The sequence below is a fragment of the Ambystoma mexicanum genome, chromosome 6q, assembly GCF_040938575.1.
Source record: "Ambystoma mexicanum isolate Mex_15411 chromosome 6q, UKY_AmexF1_1, whole genome shotgun sequence".
NCBI lineage: Eukaryota > Metazoa > Chordata > Amphibia > Caudata > Ambystomatidae > Ambystoma > Ambystoma mexicanum.
The window spans coordinates 1,339,484,512-1,339,511,234 of record NC_090937.1 but is presented as its reverse complement, the minus strand read 5'-3'; the positions used below and the strand labels follow the sequence as shown (position 1 = coordinate 1,339,511,234).

At 45.1% G+C, this 26,723-nt stretch overlaps 1 protein-coding gene across 2 annotated transcripts in view; it reads right to left on the bottom strand.

The window, feature by feature from the left end:
• SLC2A9 (solute carrier family 2 member 9) overlaps positions 1–26,723 on the bottom strand; it is a 2,089,749-nt gene that overhangs the window by 1,282,394 nt on the left and 780,632 nt on the right. For both annotated transcript variants that reach the window (XM_069631955.1, XM_069631956.1), the window contains exon 4: positions 25,204–25,364. In XM_069631955.1, coding sequence (XP_069488056.1) covers positions 25,204–25,364 — 161 coding nt within the window. The remainder of the gene's footprint in view (positions 1–25,203; positions 25,365–26,723) is intronic.

The following is a 26,723-nucleotide window of genomic DNA, read 5'->3' as shown; positions in this document are numbered from 1 at the left end:
AGTAGAACATATACAAAGCACAATTGAATAGGAGCAGTTTTTGAATTAGGACAGATAGCACTCAAGGTAAGGTTCCCCCTACAAGGTTCCCTCAACCCACAAATAATCAAATTAGGAGTGGATAGAAAGAAGCAGCAGGTAGTCAGGAATAAAAGGCAGCTAACAGATTAAAAAAATAAGAGGCGAAATATTAAAACCTTTTCAATAGCATGAAATGACACTCGAAAATTGACAAATAAATAATGAATGTGTGGTTAAATCCTTGTGGCACATGTGATTTCTTACACTAGCATGAATGCATAACCACTAATAATCATAAGGCAAGGCATCAACAAGAAGCATACAATTCGAAAACAAGTGGAAACTTAATTAAAACATGCTGAAGTAGAATGACATGTTAGAAAGTTGCAATTTTCACAATTCCCATTTAAATGACCCAAACGATTTTTTTATAAAAATGGGTGAAATACTGACAATCGCAATGCGGTTTTAGTCTGGTGGAAAGATTTATATCACAGGGACAATATCAAAGTGAAAGGACGTCTCTAGCTGTGAAATTGGATGAGATATGCAAGATAGAGAAAGGTTCAATTGGAGTAAAATGAAGCCGTGAAATAGGAAAGAAAATCAGTTGAGACAAGAGCAGGTTTACTTTTGAACTAGAGTATTCAGACTAGAACGCCAAAGAGGCCCACAGTAAGCCCCAAGGTTGATTCACGACGTGAACCTTGTCACCGCAGCGCTCAACCTTATGCGGAAACCAGTCTGATCACTCAAAATATGACTAATGACTTAGGATTTACAAAAGACAAAATGAAGAGATGCCACTAGCACTTAGAAATTAAGGACAGGGTGCACAGAGAATTCTAACAATTTTAACAAGTTACCAGGGTAAAATAGGATTGCATAGAGAATAAGATGGAGACAATAGGGTCAGGATAAGGTAGGCCATGTGTTTCTATGATGTGGGGATTTAAACTCACAGTCCACGCTTAAGTTTAGGGATTTTGGACAGTCAACAGGTTCTGGTCACAGAAGATTCTGGTCACCGGATTCGGACTCTCCTGGCACAAGACAGCTGGGCAAGGTCTGGTTGCCGGATGCTAAGGGTCAGAGGGCATGCAGGTAAGGGCAAGAAGCCAGTCTGGTTTCAGGATGATTAAGGTACCACAGCTTTCCCCTTTTTAATGGGATTCAGTTGGTGTTTCTGGATCAATGGCCTTGCTGGGAGAAAATTAGGTATGCTTTGGCTTTGCTGGAGTAGGACTCAGCTATGCTTTGGCTTTGCAGTGAAATCTGGAATCAGGAAGATGAATGTAGCAGATCAGGAACGCAGCGCAGGAATTCAGGAGAGAGTGGGTCCAGAGTTCAGCTAGGGGCACTTATTTATAATGCATAGTGACATTATTGACTATATGGTGGGTCAGGCTTAGCTAAGCCTCTAAACAACTGCAATGGACAATCAATGTTAGTTGCCTCCTCTAGGATGTGACTCAGTTTAGGGGTTGTACTTTACGATCTACAAAGCCTTCCTACAGTCATTTTTGCCAAAAATCAGTCATAAAACAATATACATATTTGTACAGTTGTGGCACGATAACAAATCACATGGGCAGATTATATATTTTGTGTAGAGCATAGCTGTCCAATTCTCCAGTCTGTGAGACATTGTTTTGTCCATTTAACAATTTTTCGTTGTTTTTTTGTGATAAATATTCAGCCTAAAACTTTATACAGATGTGGGGATTATCATAATGTCATGATTCCTGTTCCTCATGCCCCCCTATCCAAGATGTCTGGCTAGAGCCAGGCCACGATCACCTACATGGCCCTCAAGGGCCTCTCCATCCCTCCAAAAACCCACTTGGAGTCAGACTTGGCGCTTGTGGCACCAGACTCACTCACTCCCATAGGGTAACATTGGGGATTGGACTTGTAGTGCATTGATGGGGACAAGATGGATGCCCCCACCTATTTCGGTTCCCAGAACTGCATGTGCGGTCTATCCTTTTAGGTGTTGTTCAGCCCAGAGACACCTGAGATATCCGGAGACTATTTAAGCCACATCCAGGCTGAGAAGCATGCTTTGCGTTTTCTGCACCTGCAGCGTGACACTCGCTGTGTTCGAATCGGTCTCCAGTAGGCCTGAATCTTTCTTCTGCGCTCAGCTCCTGCAAGAACAAGAACACCGTTAGGAACAGCCTTACCTTGCAGCGCTTCTGCCCAAAATTCATCACTCCTTCTGTTCTTTGGTCATCTTTGGCGGTGGAGGGGGACTTGAGAACGTGCATCGATTATCGCGCACTGAACCAGATTACCGTAAAAAATCGCTACCCCCTGCCACTGATCCCTGAATTGCTTGATCAAGTCAAAGATGCCTAAATCTACACCAAATTAGACCTGAGGGGGGCATATCACCTTGTTCACGTAAAACAGGAGGACGAATGGAAAAACGCTTTTCGCACCAAATACGGCTTGTACGAATATCAAGTAATGCCCTTTGGCCTTTGCAACGCGCCTGCTGCATTTCAATACTTCATGAACGATGTCCTACGGGAATTGATTGATGTCTGTGCTCTAGTGTACATTGACGATATCCTAGTATATTCCGCATCAAAGCAGGACCACGTTAAACACGTCCGATCCGTATTGGAGAAACTCTGTCAATACCAGCTCTACGCCAAACTCGAAAAGTGCTCATTCCACGTCTCCGAGGTGGAATTCCTGGGCTTTACTCTCAGCCTGAATGGAATCTGTATGGATGTACACAAGGTAGATGCTATCCTGAACTGGCTACCCCCAAATTCATTCAAAGTGGCTCAAAGTATGCTGGGTTTTGCAAACTTCTACCGCCGGTTCATCCCAGGATTTTTCGCAAATCGTGCATCCCCTCACATCATTACTAAGGAAAAGCAACAAAAAGTTCCAGTGGACAACAGAAGCCAAGGAGGCTTTCCAGGAACTCAAAGCAAGATTCACATCTGCCCCAATCTTACGCCACCCTCGCCCTGATCTCCCATACCTAGTGGAAATAGATGCCTCAAGCATGGCTATGGGAGCTGTCCTCTCACAAAAGGACCCCGAAATGGGCCAGTTACACCCTGTTGCCTTCTGGTTGTGTAAATTCACACCCCCTGAACTCAATTACGCTATCACAGACAAAGAACTCCTGGCCAATAAGTCAGCTTTTAAGGCATGGCGGCACTACCTCTTGGGCGCCAGACATACAATCACCGTAATAACGGGCCACCGGAATCTCCAGTACCGAAAAACGTCAAAGGCCCAATCCTCACGACAACTACGTTGGGCTCTTTTTTTGATGAATTTGACTATGTGATTACATTTCGACCAGATGAGGAAAAACGGGGAAGCCGATGCCCTTTCCCGTATGGGGGTGGAAGAGCAAGGGTATCAGACCCCTGACCCCATAGCAATCATCCGGAGTGACAAGCTCCTAAGAATCACAGCAACCATAACTCAGAAAGAATTACATGAAGAGATCCAAAACCTGATGAGTCCGGAGCATTCACAAGCGTGGAGTACACAAGGAGAACATTACATGATAAAAGATCAGTTGCCCTACTTCAGGAATCGTTTATTCTTACCAAACCAAGAACTACGAGAACAAGTCCGGTCCTGTTATCATGATTCCTTGATTGAGGGCCACCCCGGAATTGCTAAAACCCTAGCCAAGGTAAAACAAAATTATTGGTGGCCTACGTGGCGTAAAGACATTATCCAATTAATCCTATCTTGTGGAGTGTGTGCTCAAAACAAGTCATCCAAGCAGAAACCGGCTGGGCTATTACAACCATTGGAAATCCCACCAGCACCCTGGCACACATTGTCCCTTGATTTTATTACTGACTTACCACCCAGTCAAGAGTTTGTGGTCATGGACCTATTTTGGCAAATTTCATTCCTCTTAAGGGGCTCCCAAATGCTTCCACTCTGGCAAAGGTATTTCTTGAAGGCATCGTACAGCTCCATGGGTTTCCTTCAGTTTTGGTCTCAGACCGAGGTACTCAATTCGTATCTAACTTCTGGCCAAAATGCTGCTCTATGGCCCAGATCGACATCCGGCTATTCATCAGTCACCATCCCCAAACGGATGGTCAAACTGAGAGGACAAATCAGACGCTCGAGCAGTATCTGCGTTGCATGTTACACCAAGCTGAAGGAAGCTGGTTCGACCTGTTATGGATAGCTGAATGCACTTATAATAATTCCCTACACACCAGGGCAGACACCCTTTTATACCATGTATGGCAGACACCCGCGTACTTCTGAGTTGGACGTTCCTACAACCCTGGAAATTCCAGCAGTCAAAACCTTGCACACGACAATTTCTCAAACTTTTAAAAGGGAAGCTGAGCACCTACTTCAAGCTAAGAATCGCCAAAAGAAGTTTGCTGATCAACACCGAGCAAAGGCCCCCAACGACCAAGTGGGAGACAAAGTCCGGCTGGCGTCTAAACACATGCCCATTAAAGGAGCCCAAACTTTCCGTGCAAGATACCTGGGTCCATTCACCATCACCTCTGTGATAAATCCTGTGGCGGTCAGATTAGCTTTGCCATCAAACATGCAGATTCATCCTGTTTTCCACATGTCTCTCCTTAAACCTGTTCAACCTGGGACCCGGGTAGCAACGCCACCGCAGCCATTAGTAGTCGCCGGGGAGCCAGAATTCAAAGTCAAGGACATCCTAGATTCAAAGTATGTCAGATCCAAATTATACTACTTAGTAGACTGGAAGGAGTATGGTCCACAAGACAGGACATGGAAGCCTTGTGAGTACATCAATGCACCTCGCTTGCTTAGACGGTTTCATCAAAACCATCCAACCAAACGAGGACCAGACAAAAGAGCCACATTGAGAGGGGCCTTGGGGGGGGAGTGCTGTCAAGATTCCTGCCCCTCATGTCCCTAGCCCTCCAAGATATCAGGCTGGAGCCAGGCCACGATCACCTACATGGCCCTCAAGGGCCTCCCCATTCCTCCAAAGACCCACTTGGAGTCAGACTTGGCGCTTGTGGCACCAGACTCACTCATTCTCATAGGATAATATTGGGGATTGGACTTGTAGTGCATTGATGGGGACAAGATGGATGCCCCCACATATTTCGGTTCCCAGAACTGCATGTGCGGTCTAGTCTTTTGGGTGTGGTTCAGCCCAGAGACACCTGGGACACCCAGAGACTATTTAAGCCACACCCAGGCTGACAAGCATGCTTTGCGTTTTCTGCACCTGCAGCGTGACACTCACCGTGTTCGGATCGGTCTCCAGTAGGCCTGCATCTTTCTTCTGCGCTCAGCTCCTACGAGAACAAGAACACCGTTAGGAACAGCCTTACCTTGCAGCGCTTCTGCCCATCATTCATCGCTCCTTCTGTTCTTCTGGCATCTTCGGCTGTGTCATTCCATCCCAGAACGCCCCTTCCTAAGGAAAAGGGAAAAGAACAGAAAAAAGGCATTAGTAAGCATTCTGCAACTCTTCGCTTCATTTTAAACTGTATGAGCTTCAAACGCTTACCTGAATCCCAGCCGCTCTAGGGCAACTCTAGATTCTCATCCATCTGCAAGAGGGAAAAGACACTCCAGGTTAGCGTGGAAACATCTAGAGGTGCCGCATTCCGCGCTTACCTACCGCATTTGTTCTTCATAACCGGCATCCACGCTGAAAACGTTGCGGCACCTAAAAGACACAGAAAAAGAACTTAGCTCTATGAAAATATGAAACGGGTGCATCGCGCATCGCGCTCTCACTCACCTTCAGCGCTACTCATCTCAGCAGCATGCCGCCATCCCCAGATGCTGGCCATCATCTAAGGAAGGAAAGGAACAAGGTTAGAGAACTGTTCAAAAGTCTCATTATATTTACCTGTCGGCCTCTTGCCAGTGAAGTAACTAGGCAGCAACGAGCCCGCATCAATCAACGCGCCCCTGCGCTGAAAGCAGGACGGAGAGCACACTATCCAAGAAAACAAGGTGAGCTGTGGATCAAAAGGAAGGGTTGGACCCCGGGGAACAAGGGGTTCAAGCACACAGAGACAATAGGGGGGTTAACCTCTGCAAATCATGTGTTTCAGGCCCAGTGTCCAGTCGAATGGCCTCCAGGGAAGGGTTCAAGGTCGTAAGAGGGCAGAACAGGCTGAGTGACGTCATCTTGGATAACAGGTGAGCATTACACATAAGGGATGTAAGTATGAAAATTCGCAAAGGCATCATGGATCCTTTGCTTATAATGCCCAATTCTCTGTCACTTCTGTTACCCATGCGGCAATTAAGTTTATGACATATTAAATGCAAGCCCATAAAATCATATTTAAACTGTTAAATTTTCATATTTTTGCAAAGTCCTATGGCAAAGATAAAGTCTTCAAAGTTTGTTTATAAAATAGTCTATGGAAACAAATGGGCTGGCCTTTGTCCTTCACTGGACCATTTTTTTCTCTTCAGCTACCACCAACTGTCATTTCCTCCAGAGTAAGGATGGGGGTTTGCCAGCTTGATTGAAGGTTTAATGCCTCTTATTCACTTTGCACTTTGGTGTCCCAGAACTTCTATTGAAAGAGGCTGGAGCACAGACAACAGTCTGTCCAACCTAGTAACTATCACTTGTGTGTTCGAGGATCTACTGTGAGGGTCCTTCTGTTGCTAGCATTCTCGCAGCAGACCTATTTGGGTCATTTTCCCCCCATGTAGCCACTGCAGTTTGATTTATTTTATTTATTTTTGCTTGTAATTGGAGGAAAACCTGCTCATTCATGTATTTTCACAGCACAATCCCCTTTCACATTGCTAGGCATGGACAAGCTTTCTTTCAACATTGTACCTTTTAAAACAGGCATTTTCTTCTTTAGTTTGCAAAGGCCCATTTTGACACATGTGGTGCAAGCTGTTGGCACCTTCCTTTCAAATTCGGTTTTTCCATCTGCCTTTCCAATATTGTTTTTGCAGCCATAGTTAGTTTCTGGTAGGCAGCAGTTTGTTCGAAACACAGATGCACTGGGTGGGAATTTCTTTGAATTATTGACCCTTGACACTTTGTAGTTCAAAAAGTAAAGCATTTCCTATGCGGGTAAAAGTGAAGTTTCTTGGGCCTTTTTTCAGATTTAGCTTGACAGAGCCTGTCATACCCTGGGTCATGCTTTCTTTTGCTGAAGCACAATGGGGTATAAATGGGCATGGCAGGACCTTCTTAATAACTGTCATGGTCATGAAGTCAGGGGCACAGGCATGTAGTGGTTGCATGCACAGGAGACCTGGGTGTACACTGTCCTGGCACCTTTGGCGCAAGGCTCATGAACAAAAATAAACAAGAACATACATTTAACACCAAAAAGCTTTTATTATGGACATAGCACTTTAGATGCATTAACCTTGAACATTCCATCCATTAAGCAGGATGCATTAACCTTGAACATTCCATCCATTAAGCAGCCCCAAGTGTATTCTTGGGTGTGGCTGCTAATGGATTGCCTTCGCACATGCTCACTCTCTAGGAGTGGCAGGGTGTGGCTGATAAGCCCCTTAACAGGCATGCCCACAATCCCAGCTATACAAGCTGCCCCGATCCTCAAGACAGACGCTTCACGTTATTATGCACTTGCAAGCAGCGTAACGCTCACCGTCGCCTGAGGTCAGACTTACCTTTTAAGATCCTGCTTCCTGGACATCCTGCTTCCTGCCAGCATACTACATACTGGGGGAAGATGTTCTTACATGTACATCTCTTCAGTGAACCAAGTATTCATCTTTACACTTTCGGGAACGCCGAAATCTTCATCTTGGCACCACAGCACGACATGCTCCATCGTCGACAGCCGCGCCTGCAAGGAAAAACAGAAGACAAGGTTGGACATCGAAAAAACAGTCAGTTTAAGGTTGCGCTTCACCATATTTCGCGCTTTTCCTTAAACCATCACTTACCTGCTGTCGAACATTGTGGTAGCATCCATCTACCATCCGGCCGTGTCTCGTGTCTCACAGCTGCATTGAGCCCTTATTTCCATTTAAGGGAAGAAAACAGAAGAGAGACATTATTGTGGGCATAAATAGGAGCAACATATAAAGACATTAAACAGAAAGAACAGCATCACAAGAGCTCAAGAAAGACTTACCAATCATAAGGAGAAGCATAGTCACAGCTGGACTGGACTAATCCTTATCAGGGATCAGTGAAGGAACTAGATTCCATTCGACGTGCCCCTGCCAGAAGTAGCAGGACGGAGAGCTTATCTTCCATAATTCACAGGTGAGCTTTATGGGCCGGCGTATGCTCACAGAAACCGTACTTTGGGGTGAAGGGTTCGAGAGGTACAACAATCACAGATTGGCACACTCACACACTGTTATCTCCACGCACGAGCAGTATCACCACATACCACCGCTCACAGCTTTTCTACTGAGGGAGAGGCCTGAAGGTGATGATTTAAGTTCAGGGAGGGCTGCAACCATGGCCCAACGCCTCCGCAGAGACCAGGTGTGTGTAACAATAACAGTAGTTTGATGAAGAACAGATTAAACTAGCATCAGAGCAGCATTTTTTCAAGGTAAAATATCCCCTTTTCAATGGGAACTTTTGCAAACAGTAGTGCAGAACCGCTTTGATTTACTTCTTTTTGGGTGCACACAAGAGCACACACAGGCACCTTTCTCGGTGTGCTCCTTGTTCCAACTCACCCATTTTGTGTTTGGCAAGGTGGTGCAGCCATCCCTTTGTCGTGGCAAAACTCAGTTTTGAGGCCATGGTGCTCACAGGAGACAGCGCAGCCATTTTTGCTGTTGACTGCAGATGCTTAGCTTGGTGATGTGGGGATGTGCAGCTAAGTGGGTAAATATATCCCACAGCTGGTGGCAGCACATACTGATGAAATTTAATTAAAAAGGGCCTGCGATAGGCCTGATCTCAGAAATGATAAAAGGGGACAGAAAACCTCAACACCTCTTTGATATGCAATGTGTCAACTTGAAGCAAGCTCCCACCCCTCTGTATGAAGGGCAATGAATGGCATGTCTGGGACAACTGTTTGCAGTAGGCAACCTTTGCAGGGAGACCCCCTTTCAGAGGGAAAAGGTATATGATTTGATGGAGACAGAAAGACTGTTCTCGCCACAAACTTCAAGGGAGGCCTGGACTTTGATCAGTAGTCACAGAGAACTCAATTAACCAGTGAGATATTTTGACTCACAACAGACAGGAAGACGGGAGGCACTTAGTAGTACATGTTGTCACCTCCTACTTTCCTGTTGCAAAGCACTCTGGTCATGACCTCACGTATAACAAAAGATTGTTGGTGCGGAGCCAGGATTGGTTCATAAAGGTAGGCTTAGCCTGCACCAATCACTGGGGCCAATATGGTTTTAAAAGAGTGCTGAGCCCCTCACTTAGCAGACCATTGACTACTTCAAAAGGAGTAATATGAATGGATCCTTGCTGAAGGTACAGTCTGCCTTACAGCTTCCGCCAGTGAGGGAAGGCCAGGATTTCCAAGAGGGGAGCAAGATCCATCCCCTAAACATATCCCAGGGAACAGAGGGAGATACTGGACTCAGAGGACCCATCAAGCAGCATCAGAGGTAGTACCCAGTCAGCACACAGCGTGCCCTGCTAGGTTCTGTCAGCAAGTTTCCTAGGTGGGAAGTGCCAGAGAGTCTCAGAACAAGAGACAAAGCCATTGCCTGCAAACACTGTCCTCAGCTTTGGCCCGTCCGCCGTAAAGGATGACACAAGCCCTGCTAAGAAGCTAGGAGGCGTGTCACAACAAGCATCAACCAGCGTCCATCTTTTAAGGCCATTTTTGAGACAGTTGAACCCTCAAACCACGACTGGCTTCTACACTGGCTGTTATCACTCTGCAGTCACTAAAACCATCCGAGAGACCTCGACCAGTGTTCCATATCCGTCAAACCAGCAAAGAGACTGCGATTTTTGACCCTGAGTCGCCATGTAGGCCAGCCTGCACTTGTCCGTCCATCCTCGCTTGGCATACTGCCTGCTGCTGATACCCGAAGCAGTCGCCCATCTTGACCTCTATCACAGGAGCTGCAAAGCATCCTGGAACCGACTCAATGCTGTCTAGCATCGAGATCATCCCAGGCACCAGGTACATTGTATTTCGTCCTTCTGGTCCTTCTCCGAAGGCCCCTAGTGACATTTATGACCCCTTGCTCCCTTGGTGCTGAAAACAAACAACCATGAACAGTTAAGACTGATTGCTTTACCGACTACCCTCCTGTCAGTATCCAGAGTGCATCTCTTTTCTTTGTGAAACTGTCTGTCCTCTGTGTTCCTTTTACAGGGTGGGTTGTATTTTGTAGTGTGCTAGAACTGTTTGTTGTAATAATAATAAAGTAGATATTTGTATACAACCTTGACTGGACAGTCCCTTTAATCATTGGGTAATAATTGTATTTTCGCTATGTTGCAACTAACCAACGATCCACGACCTTGCAGAGATAAGCCTGCCGTTCCATCCACATTACCAAAATTGGACAAGGAGGTTTATAATTTACTTGTGTTTCCAATCTGTTTGCATCCCTTCCAGTGTACGAGAGTTGTGGGGATGATTGATGGTTTAGAAACCGTTATTCTTCCCTGGGCCACTGCTGCCCCGGAAGCTGATTCGTCACACACAGTCCACAGGAACAAAGAACACACTGCTGCACACCGCTGCACTCTGCGCAGCTCTGACGTTATATTTGCTTTTGCTGGCTCTACCACTCAAATGCTCCGTCTCTGGAGGGATAAGGAACGAGGAAAGACTCCAACGGGTGTTCACCAAAGGCAGAAGAACACACTACTGTGACAGTAAAATGGTCTTTTATAATATGGCACCCCCAGTGGAAAGAATTATTTGAATGAATCAGTTAGGAAAATCAACACCGAAGTGATAGCGCCTAGGAGTTGTATACACACTGAAATCAATACAGCACTATATGTATGCAAGACATCATCTAGATTTTAGGTGGCAGCTAAGCAAAAACATCTAAGGGTCAAGTAAGACACAGACACGAAATATGAAGAGGGAACTTGAATTAATATGTTTGATCAATAGCTACAATGTGGGACGAGAGTGTAGAGTGGCATAAGAGCAATGCTGTAGAGCGTGTCCTAGTGTATTTCAAGCTAAGACTACACTGCCGTTACTCCTAAAGTATTAAATATGGAGTCAAATTCTAGCTCCCAGGCTTCGAACATGTAATGTTAAAAGATAGGCGCAGTTATGGGAAATGGAAAACGAACTACATTTACCCGGAAGTAGGAATGTAAGTGAGGAGCACCACATAAAGGGAGGGGCAACATGAAACACGATTATGCAATAGCAGGAAGGAAATAGAAGCAAAAGAAAACATACACGAGTAATGGTGACATTCTAAAATGGGCTGAGATCAGGGTAGACCCTACAGCACAGGCAGCATGAACCCTACAGAAACAAAAAGGTATGTAAGAACGCACTGCAGTCTAGGATAAGGGCCAGACTGGGATAGGAAGGCTCCCATGTGCAATAAAATGGTGACACTGAACTTTCTTCTTCTTCGCTTCCCTTCATTTAAGATCCTATTTTCGGATGCAGAGTGGCACACTTCAGAGCTCCTAAATCACGAGGTCTATAAGTGGAATGAGCCCTTGAGTATAGAGAGGAGTATTTACTATTTGATGGCGCAGGAACAATGTATGAGCTGAATATGCACATTTTTGTCTCGCTTTATCTATCTTTATCTATCCGAACACGTACTCTGCCAAGTTGTAAATACATCAAGAATAACGCCAGTAGGCAATTAAAAATTACACAATGAATAAATTACATCTGTTATGTCTGTGTCTGAATAGTTTTGGGACAGCATCAGAAGGTTGATAATAATATGCCTCATAAGGATTCGAATTCACAAGTAAGTGGTGTTTGCAGAAAAATTCACTGTGAGAAAATGTCAGAAGTTTTTCCTGATCCTAATTCACAGAACGTTTTCTTGTGGGATTTCGCCATTATAAAATGCTTCTGTGAATCAGGCCCTTTATTTGTTCAAAACTTAATTCTGCAATGCACACAACGTACTTACAACTTTAAGTATTCATGCGTGATCTACAGATGTAATGACTTATCTTACAAACTCAGAGGAAACACCCTATTTTAACAGTCAAGGGAGAGTAAATGATTACCACAGGGGACATCAATGATAAGCCCTGATAAAAGTCCATGATTTGGAAGATAAGGACTGAAACATGTCTAGAATGAGTTACTATATTAGTAAAAATTATTTTGAGAAGTAAGTGAATTCAGTTGGAGTTATCGCATGCAAAGCACAATTCCTGCATCTAAGGTGGGGCATCATCTATAGGTGCGTATTAGGAATTTGGTTGAAAGGGAGAATACTCTCTTTTCCCTGATATCAAAAACTAATATTTATTGAGAAGCTGCATATGTTTGACAAACAAGATTTCTTTATGTTTTTATCAGGAAACTCTTTTTTATGTGACAGTAAAATTGAAGATTAATATTAAAGATCATTTTTATTCACACATTTGGTAACATGTGTGAATAAAAAGGAGTTTGTTTAATCTGAGCAAAACAGAAAGATTACACCTTATGAACACACATAGTGGGTAAAGCCAATAAATAAAGAAGTCTAGTACAGACCTGTGAGGTGGCTAATGAGTGGCAGCTTGGCCAGGAAGTTTGCGACTAGGAAGCAGATTTCCACTTGGACCCTGGAGGCTTCCACAGCTTCATTGTGTAGCATGCCCTTCTACCTTGCTATAGGTACAGCTAGTAAAGGAAAGCATGGCAATGTGGCGGTCGAGCAGGAGGAGTCACTCGGAGACTAGGTAGTAGAATGGCACTTGAATCCCGGAACATTTTTCTGCAGCACTTTACATTGTGCAGCCATCAACTTCGCTATTAATATTGCCAGCACAGCAAAGTGAGTCAAGGCAGCTGGAAGAGAGATAATCTGGGTAGTCCGGACAGCCCAGCATACCAGCAGATAGCAGCTACATGATGAGCGCGAATTAGAACTCGGGTGCTTCTACTACTGATGCTTCAATTCCCCGAAGCACTTTCCTTGTACATGTTGTGTGTTCCAGTGGGTCCACTCCCCTGCTGAGGGGATACATATTTTCCCTATAACCTGTTCTCCTACCTAATGAGGAAAGAGAATAATGGGCTACCATAGTTTAGTTTCTGTCTCCCTTGAATGCCTTGTGTTAATTGTCTACCCTGCTCTCATCAAGAAATGTTATAGGTAATTATGCATGTTTGTGATTTTGGTCAGCTTGTGTCAGACTGAGGGGGCTTTTTCTCATCACTTGTGCTCCTTCTTTTTCTCATTTAAGTTTTTTGTGTCTGAGTAAATAGCCCAAAACATCTTGAATACAACCATGAATGGGCCACACAGAGTGTTGGAGAATGTATGCAATGCCCAATTCTAGCATGTTCAACAAATGCATCCGTTGTGTTGGTTATGGCCAAATGTAATACCACAAACCAATGACTATAGGGGAAAACTAAAAAACCTGTAAACTTGAAAAGTATTGAAACCTGTTTAAAATAGGCAGTGACTTTGTTGGAAAGGGAGATCATGATCCCAGTGGGATTTGCTCTGTGGCACCTTATTGACAGGAACCTGTTACCGAGACAGTGAACGCACAAATAACACCAAAATCCATTACATCATATATTATTAGTGAAGTCTTCTCTGAAGTATTAGATCCACCCGATGAGCACAAGAAGTAGCTGTCAACTTATTTCTCTGCCTGGTTAAATATCTTTAGCCGAACCCTGAATTAAACACATTTTCACTGTATTCGGATGAGTCGGGTCAGCCAAAGATTTAAGAGATTCAGGTGAAAGATTCTGGTTACATTCATAACAATTCATGCTGCTGCAATGCATCTGTAAACAATGGGCTGAAGCAGTCAGGTCTTTCCCTACCAGCCTATGTTCAAAGCAAACAAAATAGGAAGTTAATGGAATAGGTCAGAAGTTGTGAATCTTTCATGTCAGGGATGCTCAACAAAAGCAACGCCTCTGAATAACTAATAAATTCCAAATGGGTGATTGTTTAATATCAAAAGCAAAATGAACTCTTTATTTGCAGCTGACAAAACATTTGTATCTTCTTTTTTTTAAACTGAGTGCCACATTCACAAAAAATAATGCAAACAAAAATGTGCAGGGGATGCCTTATTTTTTATTTGCATTACTTTTAGAAATGTGCAGGTCATCCTATTCACAAAGGTGCCTGCACATTTCGAGGGTTGGGTTCTGCAGCACAAATGATCTGTTGGCCAGCCCCTTTGCCTACATTGGTGTCATGAGCATGTATGGTGCTCCCTGCGCCAAAATAGATGCAGGCGTGTATTTCATCATGCCAGGTCCTTAAAGTGTCTGTGGTTATAAAATGTGTAAAAAAGCATTTCTCTCCCTGTTTGAGTGATAGTAATATAAGTGTGGCATACAGAGTTCACGCTGCTGCTGTTCGACACTAAATAAATACAATAACAGGTCAGAAATGATCCTGTCATGCATAGGACCCCCCTGCACCTGTTCCATAGATGCACAGTGGAATGTGTTTATCTTCTGCACATGTTAATGTGCAATCTGTTTCTAAAACCATGCACATTAAAAAGTGCAGAAAAACCCACTTTTTTGGGAAAAGTGGATAGAAATTTGCAAAGGGGATGGAAATGGGAATCTGAATGTGTGCATCTTTGAAGAACACATTCAAATGCAAGTTCTGAATAGGGCACCTCTTTTTCAGGTGCAAGTGATGAGATGCACAAGGGCATTTCAGCACCAACCTTTGCCACCAAATGTTTTGTATTTTTCCCAGGAACTGAGTTTATAACATTCTCAGAGCTCAGAGGGCAACGCGTTTGTCTTTGAAGCAAGACAAGGCTGCGCAACACAGGTATGAATACTAGTCCGGCGCTGAGAGACTGGTCTTTGGTATTCATTAATTCTATATGAATAATTGGTATTCCTTAGATTCTTCATCATGAATGCTTAACATGTGAGTAACTCTGCCTCAGCCCTATTGGCATTTGTGTGGTCACTGACCTGCAGCCATGGACTTTCCCTACTATCGTATAAATGATCTCAGAGGTCTGCATTGAAGCAAATGCAGAAGGACGAAACTAATGAATGACCGACTCTTCCTCAGCCCTATAGGAATGTCAGAGGTCCATACCTGTTACAAATTCCCTATACAGTAATAATGAAAACCTCAGTGATAACCAATGTGTCAACCTTTGACTGAAGGAACGGAAACCTGACAGGTAACTGGTTCTGCTGGTGTCACGCTCACCTGATTCCCACGGAGGCGCAGGTCTGGCTTCGAGTGCTGATGCTTCTTCAATGGTGAAGCGCAGGACTCTGAGGATGGACAGGTAGGGCCCCTCTACTCTGGCTTCTCTGGCTCGCAGGAATATTCCCCTGTGCGTGAAAAGGGAGTATTACCTACTGACGGATAATGCTCAAGCCTCCCACTCCCTTCCAACCCTCCACGATACCCTTCCACGATTCCCCATGAAGTCTCACCTTAGGGTCTGGAAGGATGAGTTCTCCCTCCTGCTTCTGATGCAGGGGCGCGTTGAAACCCAGTTACTTCACTGGATTGAGGTTTGATGGGAGTTCAAATAAGCTTGACTATTCAGGTAAGGTGCTGTAAGAGTACTGTAGCAAGTTCAAAAGTTCAAGCTTAATAATAATGTTCATTGTCTTATTGCAGCAAGCGCTAACGCGTATGTCTTTTTCCCCTTAGGGGCCGGGGTTCGGAATGCCGGAGATATGGCGCCGACCCGAAGTGAAACGTGCAGTTCCAGTAAATGACAGGTAAGTTCTGGATGAGCGTTCGGGTAATGTCTTTGCATTCGCTCATTCAATGTCTTTGAGTCTTTTTCCCCATAGGGGCCGGGGTCCGGAATGCCAGGAAGCGGCAGGACCCGAAATGGAATGGGAATGACCCAACAGGTAAGTCTTAGAAGGAAACTGAGCTTTTCCTATTCCCTTCCTTCTCTCACCTTGTGTTCTTGTCTTTTTCTCTCTAGGCTCTGGGAAGTGACTGCGGATCCGGATGATCGCTGCTGAAGATGGAGGTGCCCAGGAAAGGTGAGTGAAATGCAGCGCTGCAGCGATCGAAGCGAAATGCTTTTTAAAAATGATGTCTTCCCTTTCAGGATCGTCGGTGTGATGTCTCCGTGATGCAGCTTTAGAAGGTAAGGTCTTCTTTCTTGCCAATTCTCTCTTATCTCCCTTTGCAGGTGACCCAGGATGCTGACAGGCGTGGCTGAAGTCCAGATGCAGGAGCTGACACGGTGAGCGTCCAGCTGCGAGGCGCAGAACAACGCGAAGCGTGGTTGCTGATCGGGCGTGGTTTAAATAGCTTTGGAAGAGGTTCCAGGTATGTATCCTTCCACCGATCACGTATGTATCCTTCCCCGACCACACCCAGGTGGAAAGTAGTCCCACAGGTAAAGTAGTTCCATTCAGGCTCAAGAGGGCCTGGATGTAGCAGCATGGTCTGCATCAGGTAAGTGCACATTAAAACACTTGAACACATGTCTAGCTTTATGAGCCTGGCGCCTAAGGCGCCAGGACAGGGGTCCAACATGAGCCTGGCGCCTAAGGCGCCAGGACTGTGTCCAAAGGGCCCCAGCTTGGGCCCGCTGGCACTTCCCTGGGGGCAATGATGCCTGCCTCTGGGGTTGCTGGGTCGGACCTGGCTCCTTGGAGGTAGGCATCATGACAGTACCCCCCCTCAAGGCCCCTCCCAAGGTTGTTCCCTCCGGGGGTTTTGGCTTGTTCGGAAATCTCCGGTGGAACCTTTGTATTAATCGAGGTGCGTGAACATGGTTACTAGGCTCCCACGATCTCTCCTGAGGTCCATATCCCTTCCAGTCAGCAAGATAGAAGAGTTTTGACTTTAACACCTTGGAGTCTAAAATGTCTTTAACTTCGAATTCTAATTCCCCTTCAATTTGAACTGGGTCTGGAGGCTTGGACAGTCGGGTCCCTGGTTGTACTGGCTTCAAATGTGATGCATGAAAAACTGGATGAATACGCATGTTAGATGGTAAATCCAGTTTAAAGGCCACAGGATTGATTATAGCCTTGATGGGATAAGGTCCTATGAATCTGGGATTGAATGTTCGCGGGCCCTTGAGGGGTAAATGTTTCGTTGCTAGCCATACCTGGTCTCCTACTTGGTAAGGAGGAGTTTTACTTCGGTGCAAATCAGCGTTTTCTTTATACTTTTTCTTGGCTTGCTGTAAATGAGTTGCAGCTTCTTTGAAGGCTCGGGTTATTGTGGAATGCAGATGATTTACTGCGGGCATTTCCAGGGTCAGAGGTGGATCTAGGTCAGAGGTCCGAGGATGGTGACCATACAAAGTTTAAAAAGGAGTTTGTCCGTTTCCAGAATGCGCTGAATTGTTGTATGCATATTCTGCGATCCAAAGGATGTCTTTCCAATTTAACTCGGATTGGTGTAACATGCACCGAAGATATTGCTCGAGAGTCTGATTGGTTCTCTCGGTTTGTCCGTCGGTCTGGGGGTGGTGGCTGGTGGATAACCGCACATCTATTTGTGCTAGTTGGCAACACTTCTTCCAAAAATGGGAGATAAATTGACTTCCACGATCCGAGACTAATATGGAAGGGAAACCATGTATGCGAACTACATTCTCCAGAAATTCCTTAGCCAAGGTGGAAGCTGAAGGCAAACCTTTTAAAGGGATAAAGTGGGCCATTTTGGAGAATAGATCCACAATTACAAGGATAGTGTTGTAACCAGCACAAGGAGGCAGGTTAGTTATAAAGTCCATTGACAAGGTGTGCCATGGTGCCGGTGGAATATCCAAGGGTTGAAGTAGGCCGGATGGCCTTTTCTTTTGACCCTTGTTTTGGGCGCAAATTCCGCAAGACAATACAAAAGACTTTATGTCTTTTCTCCAAGAAGGCCACCAGAAGTGGTGTTTGATTTTTTCCTCCGTTTTAGCGATACCAGGGTGTCCTTCCATTAATGATTCATGATGATGGGCAATAACAAGTTCTTGCAATTCTTTACTTAGCAGAAACAACCGCTCCTGGAAGTAGGGTAAATCATCCTTAACGGTGTAATGAGGACCCTTTTGACTCCATTCGAGTAAGGCTGAAGAGTCTAGAAGTTGTTTTACTTGCGTTTGGATGTCCTCAATAGTTTGCAATGAAGTTAGGCCTAAGATTCTTTGTTCATGTATGATTGACACAGGTTCTAAACTCGAATTGGGTTCTTCCATGCCAATCCGGGATAAAGCGTCCGCTTTACCATTCTTGCAGCCAGGGCGATAGGTAATTACGAAATCAAATTCCGCAAAGAATAGAGCCCATCGGAGTTGTCGTGAAGATTGAGCTTTGGCCGTCTTTAAATACTGTACATTTCTGTGGTCCGTAATTACGGTGATGGTGTGTCTTGCCCCGAGAAGGTAGTGACGCCAAGCCTTGAAAGCAGATTTAATAGCCAGTAACTCTTTGTCGGTAATTGCGTAGTTGATTTCAGGAGGAGAAAATTTCCTGGACCAAAAGGACATAGGGTGTAGTTGGTTAGTTTCTGGGTCTCTTTGCGACAAGACAGCTCCCATGGCCGAACTGGATGCGTCGGTTTCCACAATGTAAGGGAGGTCTGGGTGCGGGTGCTTCAATACAGGTGCAGAGGTGAATTTGGTTTTCAGGTCCTGAAAGGCTTGTTCGGCCTCAAGAGTCCATTCAAAGCGTTTGTTTTTCTTTAGGAGAGCTGTGATGGGTTGGACTGTTCGGGAAAATTCCGGGATGAATCTTCGATAGAAATTGGCGAAGCCGAGCATGCTCTGAACTCCCTTCACCGAGCTAGGAGATGGCCATTTGAGGATGGCGTCCACCTTTCGCGAGTCCATTCGGACTCCTTGAGGTGTCAGGATGAATCCGAGAAACTCAACTTCTGTGGTATGAAAAACGCTTTTTTCGAGCTTTGCAAATAGTCTGTGCTGGCGCAATTTCTCAAGAACTGCCCTAACATGTTTTCTGTGATCGGATTCTGAAGAAGAGTACACCAGGATGTCGTCAATATAAACAATGACACAGACATCGATAAGTTCCCGAAGAACATCATTCATAAAGTACTGAAAGGCAGCAGGTGCATTGCACAAACCGAAGGGCATCACCTGATATTCGAAGAGCCCAAATTTGGTGCGGAATGCAGTCTTCCATTCGTCGCCTTCTTTTATACGCACCAGGTGATAAGCTCCTCGGAGATCTAACTTGGTGTACACACAAGCGTCTTTCACCTGGTCGATAAGCTCAGGGATCAGGGGCAGAGGATAACGATTCTTAATCGTTATTTGATTTAGGGCGCGATAGTCTATACATGTTCTAAGGTCGCCCTCTTTTTTCGGCACGAAGAACAGAGCTGAGGAGACAGGAGACTTGGACGGGCGAATAAAACCATTGGCTAGGTACTGATCTAAATACTGACGCAAATGCAGGTTCTCAGGTTCCGTAAGAGCATAAATCCTACTACAAGGTAGTTGAGCATTGGGTACCAGATCGATTTGGCAATCATAAGACCAATGGGGAGGTAACGTGTTAGCCTGTTCCTTCTGAAAAACGTCTTGGAATTCTTGGTATTCTGACGGTAGCTGTACAGGGATGGAAGTTGCTGAGGCTAGACCCATAACTGGATTTCTTGGATAGCAAGTTGGTTCACAATCAGGAAAACTTATCTTCTTTGCTCGCCAGTCAATTCTGGGATTATGTGTTTCTAACCAAAGAATTCCAAGAATTACTTGAAATTGTGGGGCCTTGATCACATCAAACACGATTGCTTCCCAATGTCCATCCTGACCCACCAGTGTCATTTCAACAGTGGAATGCGTTACAGGCCCTGAGGCTATTTCGGTTCCATCTACTGTAGTAATGACATCTTGGGTTACTTTTGGGAAGAGAGGGAGCTTAATCCTGGAAGCCAATTCACGGTCTATGTAATTTCCAATAGCTCCACTGTCGATGTATGCTTTTATAGCATGCAACTGCAGAGGCTGTTTTGGGTCCACGAGCACCATTGGCATGACAAAATGCGAGGTCAAAGAGTTTGTTTTCAAGCTCAGCAAGCTGACCCCTACGCTTGTCGGGCTAGGTCGTTTCCCGAATCAGGTGTCAATAAATCGTTATCAGTGGCTCCAACCACCTTCTTAGGTGGTTTAACCGGACAATTTCGAAGAAAGTGACCGGAAGTCCCGCAATACAGACAAAGTTGCATTTGCCGCCTTCTCTCTCGTTCCTTCTGCGTTAATGGTCCTTTAACACCGCCGATTTGCATAGGTTCGGATACGTCGGTACTCTTGGAGTTAGCGTGGGTTTTGATCGGTACTCGGGTTTCGTACTTGAACCGATCTGCTTTTCTATTTTGAAGTCTGTGATCAAGTTGAACCACCAAGTCTATGTAGTCTGCGCAGACCTGGGGTGGATCTACTATCTGAGCTAGAACATCCTTAAGCTCTCCGCGCAGGTCTCGATGAAACAATGTGATCCTTTTGTTTTCTGGCCATCCAGTTTCCACAACCAGTCTATTAAAGGTGGCAACGTAGGACAGGAGATCCTGATTACCTTGTCGTAAGGATAGCAGTTCGTTATCAAGGGCCTGTCCTTGAGAGTGTCTAGCAAACAATCTTTCCATGCTGGCCTGGAAACCCTGAAAATTCTGGAGAATGGGATCATCCTGATTTACCAATGGAATAGACCAATCGGCAGCACTGCCACTGAGGTAAAATAGTATAAAGGCTACCTTGGTCTGGTCGTTAGGGAAGGCCCCGGGTCTGCATAGGAAGTGTAAACGACATTGGTTCATAAAGACGGCATATTTCTTGGGATCCCCCGCAAAACGTTCAGGCGGGGCCAAAGGCATGTGTCCAGGTAGATTGATTTGTACCGGGTTATTCAAACCCATTGATGTGGAAGTACCTCCGGAATTAGATAAAGGAGTGTGCCCTGCCTGGGCCTGCAATAACCTTTTGGCCAGGTCATCTGTTCTTTCCTTGGATAGGATCAGTTCTCTTTTGAGAGCGTTAGTCTCCTGGCGGGCTGAGTGCACTTCTGCCCGTAATTCTCCCAAAAGCTGGGCCAGCTGATCTGTCTCGGAAGTCTCCATAGCGCCCGGGTGGGAAATTGTGGGTAGGCTTCGCGTTCTGTCACGCTCACCTGATTCCCACGGAGGCGCAGGTCTGGCTTCGAGTGCTGATGCTTCTTCAATGGTGAAGCACAGGACTCTGAGGATGGACAGGTAGGGCCCCTCTACTCTGGCTTCTCTGGCTCGCAGGAATATTCCCCTGTGCGTGAAAAGGGAGTATTACCTACTGATGGATAATGCTCAAGCCTCCCACTCCCTTCCAACCCTCCACGATACCCTTCCACGATTCCCTGTGAAGTCTCACCTTAGGGTCTGGAAGGACCTGCTTCTGATGCAGGGGCGCGTTGAAACCCAGTTACTTCACTGGATTGAGGTTTGATGGGAGTTCAAATAAGCTTGACTATTCAGGTAAGGCGCTGTAAGAGTACTGTAGCAAGTTCAAAAGTTCAAGCTTAATAATAATGTTCATTGTCTTATTGCAGCAAGCGCTAACGCTTATGTCTTTTTCCCCTTAGGGGCCGGGGTTCGGAATGCCGGAGATATGGCGCCGACCCGAAGTGAAACGTGCAGTTCCAGTAAATGACAGGTAAGTTCTGGATGAGCGTTCGGGTAATGTCTTTGCATTCGCTCATTCAATGTCTTTGTCTCTTTTTCCCCATAGGGGCCGGGGTCCGGAATGCCAGGAAGCGGCAGGACCCGAAATGGAATGGGAATGACCCAACAGGGAAGTCTTAGAAGGAAACTGAGCTTTTCCTATTCCCTTCCTTCTCTCACCTTGTGTTCTTGTCTTTTTCTCTCTAGGCTCTGGGAAGTGACTGCGGATCCGGATGATCGTTGCTGAAGATGGAGGTGCCCAGGAAAGGTGAGTGAAATGCAGCGCTGCATCGATCGAAGCAAAATGCTTTTAAAAATGATGTCTTCCCTTTCAGGATCGTCGGTGTGATGTCTCCGTGATGCAGCTTTAGCAGGTAAGGTCTTCTTTCTCGCCAATTCTCTCTTATCTCCCTTTGCAGGTGACCCAGGATGCTGACAGGCGTGGCTGAAGTCCAGATGCAGGAGCTGACACGGTGAGCGTCCAGCTGCGAGGAGAAGAACAACGCGAAGCGTGGTTTCTGATCGGGCGTGGTTTAAATAGCTTTGGAAGAAGTTCCAGGTATGTATCCTTCCACCGATCAGGTATGTATCCTTCCCCGACCACACCCAGGTGGAAAGTAGTCCCACAGGTAAAGTAGTTCCATTCAGGCCTCAAGAGGGCCTGGATGTAGCAGCATGGTCTGCATCAGGTAAGTGCACATTGAAACACTTGAACACATGTCTAGCTTTATGAGCCTGGCGCCTAAGGTGCCAGGACAGGGGTCCAACATGAGCCTGGCACCTAAGGCGCCAGGACTGTGTCCAAAGGGCCCCAGCTTGGGCCCGCTGGCACTTCCCTGGGGGGAATGATGCCTGCCTCTGGGGTTGCTGGGTCGGACCTGGCTCCTTGGAGGTAGGCATCATGACAGTTGGTCTGACGTGCAATCTTGCAATTCCCCACTTGAACTCTACTAATTTAATCAACATCAGAAGGATAAAAAGCTGAGTTGATCTTACCCAGGACCTGTGGATTGCACATAGACCTATGCAGTACGTGTATTAGTTTACTGGGATATCTTACAGGAAAGTTTGATTTGGATATTATTCACAGATGCCCAGAACTCCAGTTCCTCTTGCTGACACCCTCAGTCACCCATATCTGGCCCCTCCCTTTCTCCTAACCTTTCTGTCTCTCCCTGAAGCCTTTAACGGTATTTTGTGAATGTTATTGTTCTCAAGAATCAACACACAAGTGCCCAAATATTTCCCAAACTTCCCTGAAGAGGAAAGGCTCTCAAAGGAGATTTCGGGATGAATCAGGCTTGAATACAAATCTTGGGAAACACACTAACATAAACAATGTTGACTGGGAGATTCATAGGAACCTGAATGATATATTTTGAGGAAGTTCAACCTGATGTACTTTATGCCACCAGTGACTAGTGCTGTTACTAAGGCTGTTACTCTCCCTGTCACTGCAGAGGAAGCCAAATAAGAAACTACTAGTACCAAGAAGGAAGCAGGAGGACCTACTATAAATGATGGTGTTAAACTGCAATAAAATGCAAGTGCTCTAAGTCCATTAAAAAAAACTGTATTGACGGGTAGGGTTCTCTGTAGTACCTCATACATTTCTGTCATTTCCAATATGGGTCTGACTTTCCCATCTGTTGCACCGGGCATTCAAAGTGACCATCTTTGAAAGTACACTCTCTAAAGATTCTTGGTACAATTGCTCAAACACGTAAAACATAAGGGAAACACATTTCTATGGCAAATTTTATTTTAGGAATGTTTGGGACCTTCCTTGTCAATCCACACAACCAGACAAGCCCCATACATATGCCTCTAGTGGCACGGGGTATGGAGGGTAACAGTACAGCTTTAGGTCAGAAAGGTGGTCTTACCCAGAATGGGGATTGGCTAAAGAACGTGTGTTGCCTCTAACAAGGCCTGTAGCACCTAACCCCCTTATTCACTTATACAGCATACCAGGTCTGGGATTGATTTCAAGCAGCACCTTTCATAGTTTAGCAGTGATTATTGAAAAATCAATGTTCATCCCTCACATTATTGAAACAAAGAATCATGCTGAGCAATTACACAGGTTGGTGCATCACAGATCGAAAGCAACAGGTTTTGGCGAGTAATATGCCAATGGATTTAGACAGAGTCATTAGGTTGCATTAATCAACATAGGCTGATCCTTTGGATTTGTACATTGCTAATGTTCTCTCTTTTTAACTAATTTAAGAAGAAGGATGTCCTTCCCCTAATTCTAAAAACATTACACTGGTTGAGTTGTCACTTTAAGTTTAGTAGTGTTATGCCACATAATACCTTTATGGTATAAAGGGTACGCTGGGTGTCCCTGTATGACATTATGGGCCTCATTAAAAGTGTGACGGTTTGGAAATAAGGGTGCCGGTTGACCCTACCGGCACCCTTTCCGGACCGCCACACTACAACTCTGAGGGCTGGGGCTGTTGTGCCCGACAGGTCTAACCTGACGGACGTAATGGCACCTGCCCGCAGAGTTTTCACGTAAGCACCAGCACTTGCGCGATCTGAATGACACCTGGCCTAGTAGGATCGTTGTCTGTCTCCCCTTGTTCCTCCCCTCCCTGCCTCGTCGCGCCTTGAAACACCTGTGTATAGGCGCGTTACAAATACCATATCATATCATATCATATCACTGCTAGCAACAGTGCTGTTGTTTCCATATCCCCACTTTCTGCCGCCTGATATCCCTGGCCGCCAGGACTTTTAATGTCCCCACAGCACCGGGATCTCAAGCGAAGCAAGCGGTGTTACGAGTCCGGCAGCAACCCACCAGTAACACCGGCGGGTTACAGACGGACTTGTAATGAGGCCAATTGTTTTGATCAATCTTTTATGTGATTAATCAGATAATGACTTCACTACTTAATTTGTACTATTTGATTGGTTTTCCAATTCAGGTGTGCCCACCTGGTTCCTCTAACCCCACAGAAATAAATAGGAAGAGGTAATATCGTCCCCCTGACTCCATTACACTGTTAATCTGCTGTGCCCTCAAATGTGTTAGATGGTGAACGACATTGCCTTTATTACAGATGATAATTATACAGACGGACAGATGCACGTGAGACGTCCAGCAGTAGGCCTGTTTTGTTTGGTGGGAGTTTTTCATTCATACATTTTTTGTTTTTAACCCTTGCAGTCTTCCTGAACGTCGGAATATAATATCGTAGTATAACTTGAATTTATGTTATTGAAACCATTTCATGTAAATTGCTTCCCCCAACAGTATTTGTGTATGAACATTAGTGATGAACGGCATGTTGACAGCTGATCGCTCATGTAGTAAAGCAATGTTTGCTGTCATTACCTACATTCAACTTTGACCATATACTGAAAACTTTTAATGACTGTTTAAAAGATGCCTTTTAAAAGGTCGCTTTTCATTGCTCATAAATAATGCAGACAAGCCTTTATAGCACCTACCTTCCAAGTACCTTTACCATTGGAGAAACACAAAATGTTCCGAAAAGACCACCAATAGCAAATATTGACACTGTGACAGACCAAAGAAGGTCAAGTGTTGCTCCATCCATCGCCTGTCCATGTCTTGCAATCCATGTATTATTGTAGAATATCTTGATATACTAAAATTGTAAAACAAAAGAAAGTACTGTAATAAATGATTTTGATAAGAATATATGATTACTCAAATATGGCTTGAAAAGAAATTCACTGGCCCTCATTACGACCCTGGCGGAGTGGGTTTACGCCAGCGTTATTCGCGGCGGACCCGTCCGCCCTACTACGAGTTCCCGTAGCGCCATGGAACGTTTTCCGCCTGGTTTTTCCGGGCGGAGAAATCCATGGCGCTACGGGACCTTGATGTTAATTACGCCACCGTATTTTGCGGTGGCGCAATTAACGCCTTCCCCACTCCCATTATACCCTATGGGGCAAAAATGGGAATGGGGAAGGGTAAAATGGGGAATGGGGATTTACCGCCCCGCCAAGGTCGGCATGGGGCGGAAAATCCGCCAACCTCCATGGCGCTATCGGCAGCTTTCCGCCGTGCTCCGCGGTGCATTTAGCACCGCGATTTCCGCCAGGGTCGTAATGAGGGCCACTGTGTTCTACTGGTACCTTTTTTGGAAACTTTACTAAAACCATCTTCAGGTGTTCAGATACATTTAGTACTAAAAAGCTACTATGTCCCAGAAACACATTTTGTTGGGTGAGGAAAGAGCTTAACTGATACCGCTATGGGCTTTTTCCAAGTCTGAATCTGCTCCAACCTCTGCTATTCATGAATAAGCATAAAAGAGATATCAGTAAAGATAACGAAGAAATATGAAGTCCAAAATAAAGCAAGACCCTATAGATTCTAGCTGCATTTTTCAACAGGCCATGTTTGTATGCATCCCTCCCTGTTTGCCATATGATAATGCGGAGGTAGACACATTTAAATTCTCTCCATGGAATGGGGACACGCACTGAATGGCTTTATCACTTTATTTTCGGCTCCATCTGATTAATCTAATCCACTTATTTAAATAATGTAGACGATGTGGCAAAGCTCTTCAGGTTTTCAAGCATCTGCAATATTTTTCATCCTCAAGAAAATGAGGGTGCTATATATTTATAACAATTACACATTTGCTATCCCTTGTGTAATTTAAAGTGATAGTTTTCCTGTTAAAATGAGGAGACTGGTCAATCACGATGTAATTCACCAGAAAACTGCATAGAATGCTGTCTTGTGATTCCCGGTGTCTTCTCTTTTTAAATAAAGGAAAATGGGGCCTGGAAATCAAATCATTATTCCCACCTCACTAAGGTACAATCATGGCTGTCTCTACGCTGAATGATGGACTGTGGGATAAGGAAACAGGGACCGTTATCCAAAAAGGCTCCACAAGAACCGAACTGGTATATCAAAGCTTGATTCTACTGCACTCACCTGATATAAGAATTGTAAAGAACGGTGGTAGGGTGCTCATTTTGGT